Source organism: Mytilus edulis, chromosome 1 (assembly GCF_963676685.1).
Source record: "Mytilus edulis chromosome 1, xbMytEdul2.2, whole genome shotgun sequence".
In the NCBI taxonomy this organism is placed as follows: Eukaryota; Metazoa; Mollusca; class Bivalvia; order Mytilida; family Mytilidae; genus Mytilus; species Mytilus edulis.
In genome coordinates, this window is record NC_092344.1 from 31543342 (window position 1) to 31555105 (window position 11764).

General features: G+C 30.1%; 1 protein-coding gene across 1 annotated transcript; it reads left to right on the plus strand.

Annotated features, from left to right (window-relative positions):
• The first annotated feature begins 65 nt into the window (after positions 1–65).
• On the plus strand, positions 66–9533 carry LOC139529838 (protein O-glucosyltransferase 1-like). Its single transcript, XM_071325768.1, has 10 exons — positions 66–272; positions 2299–2395; positions 2820–2957; positions 3416–3551; positions 4650–4771; positions 5268–5427; positions 5608–5666; positions 6059–6226; positions 7439–7495; positions 8019–9533. The coding sequence occupies exons 1-10, from the start codon at positions 122–124 to the stop codon at positions 8149–8151; spliced, it is 1221 nt and encodes a 406-aa protein (XP_071181869.1). The 5' UTR covers positions 66–121; the 3' UTR covers positions 8152–9533.
• Positions 9534–11764: the final 2231 nt, after the last annotated feature.

The window sequence follows — 11764 nt, forward strand, 5'->3', positions numbered from 1 at the left end:
GTCATGATAAGTCTAGAGATATTACGCAGACAACTGGTATCCAACTGAAAGTCAAGTGTACCAGATTTTATAATTACCGCAATCTGGACCAGTTAACTTGAATACAGTTTGATATGTCAACATGCATTTCTTTGCTATTATAAGATATATTTTTATTTATCTAGTTATTTGCGACTTGTCATTATGTGAAGAAGAGTCTTGCGGAACAGGTATCGATGGGAAATGTGAATCTAAACCAACAGAAGATCACGAAAAGACTAAATATACTAAAAGTAGTTATATTAGATCAATTTTTTTAGTACATGTCAACAGATTGGGAACAAACCCTCTATATGGTGATTATACCTGTATAGAGGGATAATCCTTCTATAGAGAAAATGCAAGTTTGCCCTAATTTGCTTTTAATCCAGTGTAAACAAAAATACCCCTATTTTATCTCTCTAAAGAGGGGGGATAGGACCTTTATCGGGACTCCGGGATCGGGTTTTATTAAGCTCGGGATTTCGGGATTGACCCTTTCGGGATCCGGGAATTCGTTTTTAAATTTCGGGACCTCGGGATTTCGTTTTTTTTAAGCCCGGGATTTCGGGATTTTGTGTTTTTAAGCTCAGGATTTCGGGATCAGGACCCCTCCTACCCTCCCTCTCTAAAGAATGATTATCCCTCTATACAGGTATAATCACCATACAGGGGGTTTGTTCCCAACCTGGTCAACATTGAAAACAAGCTGTAGTTTGACAAAAGCACCATATAAAAAAAAGCTTTTGAACGACAGATAATTCGGTCTAGCTGTAGTCTCGCAGAGCTCTGTAGTATTTAACTGGAACTGTGAAACAAAACTTTCTCCAATAAAGGAGTACATCATCTCCATCAAATCACAAATTAGTTTATTCTAATGTTAAAAATGTTACATAGTTATACATATGATGAGTAGTCCTCCACCGAAAATACTAACTAATTTATCCTGACATTAAAAGTTGTTTTTGGCAGCTATTGTTGATCAGATGCATTTAATGAAATAAACTGTAATTCTTAGTATCTTTGTCCTTTTTGGTCTATAGATAGCAGTCTTTGGGTCAATTACATGCTATAGTCATGATAGTAATTAATAACATATCAAATTATTACATTACAATAACCTTGCCAGTGTACTTATACAAAAGAATTCAATTACATTGCCAGTGTAAATGCATGGTTACATTACAATTACATTACTAGTGCAATTGATTACATACTAATTACATTGTCAATGTAATTAATTACATTACAATTACATTGCCATTGTAATTGATTACATTACCATTACATTGCCAGCACACTTTTCAAATAACATTACAGTTACATAAGTCTTAGTTAAAAAGTTAATCATATATATATAAAATGAAAAAACAAACCAGCTAATACGTATGTACTTAAAGTCTTATGATAATTTGAAATTATCAAAAAGATGGAATGTTTTATAGTACAATGTACTCGATTGATAAGTTTCAGTGTCAGATTTACTTGGTGGCATAATTGGGGCCTCAATGATTTTTTCTTTCTTATTTTTTTGTATTTCACTCTGTTTTCTCTGTAAATCTAAATAAAAAAACTTAACATGGAGAGAATTATGTCATGTACATGTATGTATAAAATAATTTAAAAGCAGTTAAAAATTTATCTGAATTATAATCTTTGAAAAATGAAAACATTGTTACCAGGGATGGAAATTTATTAACAACTAATCTGTATCCTGGCATTCATATAATAATTGCTCTCTTAACTGAAGTTTTTCGGTAAAGATTGCATGAAATGCAAGCAAATCCTATGGTTCTGGCTTGATATCTTAATGTTCCAAGGCTTATCACTACCTTTGTTATACATGTTATAAATACAAAAAAAATAGAGCGCATTGATCATAACATTCTGTACATCCAATCCATTAACATTTCCAGAAATTTATCAATGAAAGATATGCTCAGATATTCAAGTCACAAAATTATGATTTACTTGTCAAGAAAATTACTTAACTTTTGCAAGGTGCAGCAATCTAATATCTGTTCTAAAAATATCAATGATGTCATTGTTTAAGTCTTCTTTAAAAATTGAAGTAATAATCCTTTGCCCATTATTGTAATTGAATATCATCTAAAACCAATGCTTTATACATTACAATATCTAGTTTTACGTACTGTACTGCTGATAAATTAAAGCAATCTTTACCCCTCAAAGCTAACTTGTTATAAGCACCTTATTTGATTTGTAATTAATTGATGCAAAAATTTAATACTTTTAATGATTTACATATATGTTTTATAGCTGAAAATAAAAAGTGGCAGAAATATTTAAAGAATATCAAGAAAGCTGTTAAAGAGTATAAAGATTGTAATCAAGATGATTGTTCCTGTTATGAAAGGTAAACAATAAAAAAAAACCAGTTGTAGTATCTTTCACTACAGAATACGATGAGGTTCTTTTATATAGATGTGTGTTTATGATCACAGTAGTTAATGCATCATGAATATTAATTTAATTGTCAAATATATTATAACAAAAGAGAGGGGCGAAAAATACCAGAGGGACATTCAAACTCATAGATCGAAAATAAACTGACAAATTGCAAGGCCATGGCTAAAAAAGAAAATTGCAAATAGACAAAATAATACCATACTCATTGTAGCAATCAATCTATATTTCATCAAATATATATATGATCATGATGATGAGCTATGTACATTCAAATATTTAAAATACCTGGTTTACGAAAAAATGGGGTACAAACATGTATTTACCGATGTTTCAGCTTTTTGTCCTAACATGTTTTATTTTGTTTCATACAGTGTTATTGATTCAGATTTAGCTGTATGGAAAGAAGGTATATCTAAAGAACAGTTTGACAAAGCAAAGGGAAAAGGAACGCATTACCAAATAATAAATCATAAACTGTACAGAGAGGATGATTGCATGTTTCCTGCAAGGTATGTATAACTTTTAACCTCATTATCATTCACTTCTTTTAAACATTTTGTGTGGTTGGTGTAAATGGCTGATATTTTGGGAAAAGTTATATTATGACATTTATGAGCTGCTGAAGTTATTTACTTTTGAAGTGCTGAAGTTATTTCCTTTTGAAGCAACAGCTGTTGGTGGTGCTAAATTGTAGAGACGAAGAAAACAAGACCCTTGACACTTTTTGACAGTATGTACCTACAAAAAGTTCAAAGAGAAAAGGAAAGATGATAGGTCCTGACACGTAAAAAGGAAAACTTGTCTTATTTAATACAGGGGTAAATAGATATAAGAAGATGTGGTATGAGTGCCAATGAGACAAGTAAGACTTAGTTTACTTTTTACTTGGTTTTTGTTATTGAGCAATTCACAAATGCTTAGACAATACAAATATTGTTTTAACAATACTCTGATTTTTTATTTGAAGATGTAGTGGTGTTGAACATTTTATATTAGAGATAATTAAGAAGCTACCTGACATGGAGATGTATATTAATGTCAGAGATTGGCCTCAGTCAGTCAAGTTCCAAAGTCCAATTCCAGTTTTCTCATTTAGTAAAGTGGTAAGAATATTGGTCATTAAACCAGAACTTTACTGATAATTTTCTATATCAACTATGAAGTTTAATTCTATTTTGTTTATACTGAAACATTGTCACATAATAATATGTGACATCTGAGTGAATTAATACTGTTACAAAATCATGAATAGATAGGTTTCACAAATTGATGAAGAGTTACCTCCCCTTTGTCTATTTGTCAGAATTGTACTAAAACAAATTTCTTCACAATTCAGCCAAATTCAAGTTGTTATACTGACTGCTATACTTTAGAAATTTTAAATTCTTTGAGCCTTACTCTATTCAACACTACATTTACAATCTAGAAATGATTTCTTATGAGTCTTTGTTATATCACATGTTTCAATTTGGTTAGTTGAAATAGAAAATGAACCATTTACCCCTCCAAAATTACAGCCAAGGGTATCAACTAAACATCTAATTACATCATATATAAACATATCTTTATGCTTCTTGATAGAGTTACAGAAATAGACTGAAATATTTATAGATTATCGTTGATCATCTCAATGAGATTGATTTTCTTGCTTGAGCCGGGACGGCGAAATGAGAAAGGCAATCGTGTTGAGATGACCAATGATAATCTGTTTATCGCTATTTTACCTATGACAACGTTGTCAATTTCATGTCAATTTCGTTTGCAACACCACGTGCCTGCTTAGTTTCTAGCGATAATTTTCCATCTCAAGTGAGTAGCATGGTATGAAAAATTATCACAAAAAAAGATCAAAGGAAAAATGCATCAAATAGCGATAAAATATAATTCTTTGTATACTATTGATAAACAGCAGCTTTGTTTAACATAGATATCTTACATGACACAACATATCTGCTTTCTTAAAGATCCACTGACTTAAAGGGCCAGTAGTTATTCACGCAGTTACTAAATGCTTATGTCAATGACTTCTTGACAATTATTAACATTAAAGAAGACTTCCAATAATTTAATGTTGTAAATAAGATATAACATTGACAGTATTTACTATTTGTATAGATATTATTCAGCTGACACTTTCACCTCAATCCATGATGGTTGGAAGTTATGTTTTTTTTTTATCAAAATTTTTATTTATTTTTCAGGACTATGAAAACTGGGATATAATGTATCCAGCATGGACTTTTTGGGAAGGTGGACCAGCAGTCTGGCCTATCTATCCTACAGGTCTAGGTAGATGGGATGAACAGAGAATTATAATACCAAAGTAAGTAATTGAGACATATAAAACCTCAATAGATACACTAGTTAAAAAAAAAAACACTTGTTAAATTGGGTTTCTTCTAGCATGTGATCTTTTTCCTTAAAATTTAATGACTAATCCAAACAAATTTATTCAAGAAGAATATTAATTAAAAATAAAATGAAGTTTATCTTGTAAAATCATAGATAGAATAGATCAATTGCCAGATTTTGATACTAAATTTGTATTCCCCTACAATCATAAAATATTAAATGAATATAATGATAGAAAAATCACTATTTTACTACTCAACTGGAGTAGAAAAAAATCTTTTCATCATGATTATGATTTAGACATTGCATGGCTGGTTTGAATCCTTATTGTCAATATCCATATTTTGAGAACCACTATTAAAGCTGTTGTAGGCTAGATATATATGTTTATGGAATGGGTTATTGTAATCTTTCAAACTCAGGGTCTTTAATTCATCCAATTTTTATCGTTTAATTGTTTATCATAGAGCAGCAGAGAAATGGCCATGGGATAAAAAGTATGATAAAGGCTACTTTAGAGGATCAAGAACAAGTCCAGAGAGAGATCCTTTGATACTGCTGTCTCGTAAGGAACCAGATCTAGTCGATGCTAAATATACAAAGAACCAGTCATGGAGGAGCAAAGCTGTAAGTGTTTAAAAACGTGTTAATTTCACTATTTTTAAGTGTAAATAATAAAATTCATTTTGTTAATAATTATCTGTAAACTTTTTGATTTATCAGAAAAGCAATATGGGAAATAATTGTCTTGTGCCAGTTGTTTTTAGATGATTTTAATATAATAAACAGAATTATTTATAACTTCAGGATACATTAGGAGAAGATCCTGCAGAAGAAATTAGATTGGAGGATCATTGTGATCATAAGTAAGAACATTATGTAGAGGGAACACTACAATTTGTATTTTCTTAAAATTATGTTGTGTAGCAACTAATAGGAAACGGTATATAACTCTTCTATTACCAGTGTTTCTTTTCTGCATTCCCTCAGCTGACTCTTTTTATTTAGTTTCAATGTGTTAATTGATTGATAGATAAAAAAGTGTATAAAGCTGAGTCATTACTTTAATATATATAAGTGAATTGAAGATTGAATTGATCTTTTTAGAAACCCATGTTTTCCCACAATTATTTCAAATTGTGTAATATATCCCTCAAAATAATACCAGACATGGTACATGTAATAATTGCTTTGAAGTGTCAAAATAAATTTGAAATCTAGTTGATTGAAATAAGATTATGTAAATTATATTTTTCAGGTATCTGTTCAACTTTCGTGGGGTTGCAGCTAGTTTTCGATTAAAACATTTATTTCTGTGCAATAGTGTGGTATTTCATGTGGGAGAGGAGTGGTTAGAGTTTTTCTACCCTGCCATGAAACCTTGGGTTCACTACATTCCAGTAAAGAAAGATTTGAGTGATGTTAGGTAAGTAACTGTAATTTAGTGCCATTGTTGTCTCTAAATGTCTCTCAATAGAGTAAAATGTACAATATTTCATATAAAATAAGTACTAGGGTCTTGTATTATCATTTAATACTTAAAACATATGGTTTACAATGAGAAATGTTTACAGCAAATTTCCATAGCATTTTGTTATAGAACTAAATTTCCTAAATAATTTTTTAATTCACTTCAAAGCAATTGAGGAAGGACTATTGGAATACCTTCTGCCTCAAATTGTCAGTCTAAATTAGTGTCTATTTTTCTAATGGGTGAGCAGGGACTTTCTATACTAACGGGACTTGTCTCTATTGATTTTAACTGATTACTAAGCCGTCTGTTTAAAGCTACAATAAACTTAGTTTCGTATCTCTGATATATTAAGATGATGAGTAGCTATTTGCGTATTTCGCAGTTCATTGTAATTATATAATTATTATTAATTGTTAATATAAAATCTGATTAATAGCCATTTACGATGACAAAAAGTATAAGATTTAAAAAGAATAATGAATTATTAAACTTAGACATATCGTTTTAAAGAACATCCCAGTTGTGTAAAATGGAAATACATATCAAACAAGATGGCGGCTACTGAAAATTCAACGGACAAATACCTCAAAGTTCAAAGATCAATATTTAAAAAACGATCCGAGAAATCTTTTGAAAAACAACATTTTGCAATGACAAAATTTCATAAAAACGATTTTTTGTTAAACTTGAACATATAGTTATGAAGAACACTTCGTAAATGTGAAATGATTTGCTATAAAGTCACATGAAATCAGTTACGGCCGAGATCATTCTGATAATTTGTATAGACATCGTTATAAATGACCAGTCCCATTAGTATAGAAAGTCCCAGAGATAAGTTAATTCACATAATTTGTCAAAAGTTATATTTGTTAGTTCATCTTGAATTTTCATACATATTTTTTTAGGCAGTAAAATGCCCCCCAAATGTCTTCATGAACACATTTGGTGAAAAATGTTAATATTCAGTAATAATTTTCTTATACATGTATTTTGTAATCCTCAGTTGCATAGCATATTATATTGTTTTTTCATTATCAAGCATCTGGTATGTGATATGTACTCCATTAATTAGAATTAATGAATAATGTTAATATATTAGATTCTGGTTTGGCCGATGGCAATTTGATACTCATGGTAACTTTTTCATTTATTTTATTTCAGAGAACTATTAGTTTTTGCTAAAGAAAATGATAATGTTGTTAAAGATATAGCTGAAAGGTAAATACATTTAATTTACATACAGATACACATATAAAATATTTTAATACAGGTATATTCCACAATGCTTTGGGTTATAAACCAAGAGTTGTTAATATATATTTCTGAATCTAGAAACACTTGTAAATTATGGCACAGTTGTTATCTAATGATACTGAGATTTCAATACAACAGTTATGTCTTTTAGTTATGAGTAAGAAGTTTTGTTGTTAGATATGATGTTTATTTTGGAGTATAGTTCTTTATTGAAACAATACTGTTTTATACCATCTGTTTGAGAGTTTGACAAGCATTTGAAAGACATTTCTTTATATTATAGAATTTATTCTTTGATAATATTAAACTGCCATAAAAAATCAACTAGGCAATGTTTTATGTGGGTCATGTAAAAAGTCTATGTACCAATGTAGCTCCATAAACCCTGCTCCCTTTCTCTAAGTATGCCTCTGTTTATTTTATTAACAATGTATATGCATTGTATTAATTAAGATAATTGAATTTTGTTTATTGTTTTTCTTTCCAGAGGAAGACAGTTTATAATGGACCATTTAAGGATGGAAGATGTCTCATGCTACTGGGGAAAACTGCTTAAAAATTATGCGAAACTTTTAAAATTTAAACCTAAGAGAAATGAAAAATATAGACATTTCAAATAAAAAAGAATCAAACCAATGACTTCAAAAAATTTAAATCAATCATATCAAATTTTTGTAGTACAATTTACATAACTATTGTAAACAATTTAAATGAAAACTAAATGTGCAGTTTGTTTCAATAGACCAATTTATATAATTAAGTGCCATATTTTATCGTTTAATGGATTTTCATAAAATTGTGTATGTTTTATGCCACATTCTTGAATATCTAATGTTTGTACATGTATTGGGTTACTGTTTTTGTCCTTGAATTGTCAGGGTAGTCAAATTATATCTATAAGTTTTGGGACCAAAAACAAATTTGTATATTTAAGTGTTGGGACCAAACAGCATATATCAAACCTAAGACAAAAATCATTTAATATGACACATACTTAATGTATCCTGATCTGATCCTGCAGAGGGATCTTTATTTTGAGGAGCAATTAGTGAAAAGTTTGTAACAGTGGTTAAATAAAATCTGGTTCAATTATCAGAGAAGAATTATGCTCCATTGAAATACATGGGATCCGGATTTTACTTCAACACTGTTTCAAACTTTTCATTAATTGATTTATCAGGATTCTGATCTCTTTATGGATTCTTGATGTGTGTGAGGATCACAAAGACATATATTTGATAGAGTCATGTAATTTTTCATTATTCTTCAGTTTTTATCACATGTTTTTTACAAAGCAATTTTTTATACTTCACCGATGATAAATGACAAATGAAATTCATTTAGGAATAATTAAAAAAGAAGATCTCTTAGAACATTATCTGTTAAACTTACAATATATTTTTTTTTATTGACACTAAGTTTTTGGTAAATTGCATGAAGCAATTTGTTTTACAACTTTAAGTACCCTGTGTGTATAAACATTGAAAAAAGTTTGTTTGTTTGATGCTTAAAATAGATTTATCTATGGTAGATTTATATTAAAAATATAGTTTATACATTTTATATGAAATTTGTAGAATTTTTAATTAGAAACAAACTTATAGATTTTTTAAAGATGTATTTTGTTTTGAAAATCTGTCTGTACAATGTTGATCTTATAGAAACTGCCAAAATGTTGATTTTATTTTGATTTCATTAAATAATACATTGTGCATATTTTATCATGTGCTATTCATGATTTATTTTCAGTATATGGAAAAACAATAAATTGAATATGATCATTCCATTTAACGACTGTGATTTGAATACAATTATTGAAATCCACATGACATAGTATTTGATCGATGCTTGATAATTCTAATATCATGCATTTGTATCTAAATCTGCTTCATTGTATTGACATTTATAGTACATTTATGGTTTATATAATGAATATGCTGGAAATATGTTGAGAATATTTTATTTTATTATGAATTTGTTAGGAATAAATTATTATATTTTTTAGAGTTGTTATTGATTAGGAAATAAGGGGCCATCCATAATTGTCAGCCATTTTTCAAAATGTGCAAAAAGTAATCTCCCCTCTCAAACAGCTAACCAGGTTTACACAGCATCCTTTTAACCAGTATTAGGTTATATATGAATGTTTGTCATTGCCAGCGATATTGAATAAGGAAACAAAGAGAACCTAAGTTGAAACGTCTTTCCTGATTTTTTTAACATTGAAAGTCTTAAAAAATAAAGGTAATTACTATAAGTATCCCTTAAATATTATCAATGATCAATGACAATAATGTCAAGGTCAGATAAAACCTGGCAGTCAGACATATAAAAAAGAAGATGTGGTATGATTGCCAATGAGACAACTGTCCACATAAGAATCATTCCATACACTAAATATAGTTGACCTTTAGCTATAAAGAGTCAAACCAAACAATGAAAAACTTGCCATTGACCAATAAACCTTGAAAATGAGGTGAAAGTCAGATGGTATATTACAGACAGACCTGTACACTTTACAATCATTCAATGCACCAAATATAGTTGACCTATTACTTTTAGTAAACAAAAAAATATTAAAGCAGGAAAAGTAAACAAGGGCAGGCATGATCTACCTTACAATTCTTCCATAATTCAAAAATAGTTGACATACTGCTTACAGTATATGAGAAACTTACCTAATCCAGTACACTTAACCTTGATCACTAATCCATGAAATGAGTTCAAGGTCAAGTGAACCCTGTCTGATGGACAAGTAGACATTGCATGTAAACAATATACCAAATACAAAAATATCTTATTGCTCATAATAACGAGAAATTCACTTAAAAAAGGAGCTACATTTTTAGCTCACCTGGCCCTTGCTTTTCTCATCACTTGGCGTCCGTCATCCGTCGTCCATCCTCCGTCGTTAGCTTTTACAAAAATCTTTTTCTCTGAAACTACTGGGCCAAATTAAACCAAACTTGGCCACAATCATCATTGTGGTATATAGTTAAAAAAAAATGTGTGGCATGACCCCGCCAACCAACCAAGATGGCCACCATGGCTAAAAATAGAACATAGGGGTAAAATGTAGATTTTGGCTTATAACTCTGAAACCAAAGCATTTAGAGCAAATCTGACAAGGGGTAAAATTGTTTATCAGGTCAATTTCTATGTGCCCTGAAATTTTCAGATGAATCGGACAACCCGTTTTTGGGTTGCTGCACCTGAATTGGTAATTTTAAGGAAATTTTGCTGTTTTTGGTTATTATCTTGAATATATTATAGATAAAGATAAACTGTAAACAGCAATAATGTTCAGCAAAGTAAGATTTACAAATAAGTCAACATGACCAAAATGGTCAATTGACCTCCTAAGGAGTTATTGTCCTTTATACTCAATTAAATTGAAACTACTGGGCCAAGTTCATTATAGATAGAGATAATTGTAAGCAGCAAGACTGTTTAGTAAAGTAAGATGTACAAACACATCACCATCACCAAAACACAATTTTGTCATGAATCCATCTGCTTCCTTTGTTTAATATTCACATAGACCAAGGTAAGCGACACAGGCTCTTTAGAGCCTCTAGTTTTTAATCCATCCATGAACTAAGAAAATGAGAAAATAAAAGTTCACATGCTGAAATGTCTCGCATACTTTACTTATCATTGATATTATGTTGATAGTCCTAAATATAAAGCTTTATTACAACTGTCGCATAAACTTAACATAAACCAAGAAAACTAAACATTGACCAATGGACCATGAAAATCAGGTCAAGGCCATATGAACCATGCCAGGCAGGCATGTACAGCTCACAATTCTTCCATACAAAAAATATAGTTGACCTATTGCTTATAGTTTAAGAAAAACAGACCAAAACACAAAAACTTATTACTGAGAAATGAAGTCAAGGTCAAATAAAACCTGTGCGACTAACATATAGATCATAAAATATTTCCATACACTAAATATAGTTGTCCTATTGCATATAGTATAAGAAAAAAAGACCAAAACTCAAAATCTTAACTTTGACCACTGAACCATGAAAATGAGGTCAAGGTCAGATGACACCTGCCAGCTAGACATGTATACCTTACAATCATTACATACACCAATTATAGTAGACCTATTGCATACAGTATAAAAATAACAGACCAAAACATAAAAACTTAACTATAACCACTGAACCATGAAAATGAGGCCAAGGTCACCTGCCAGTTGGACATGTACACCTTACAGTG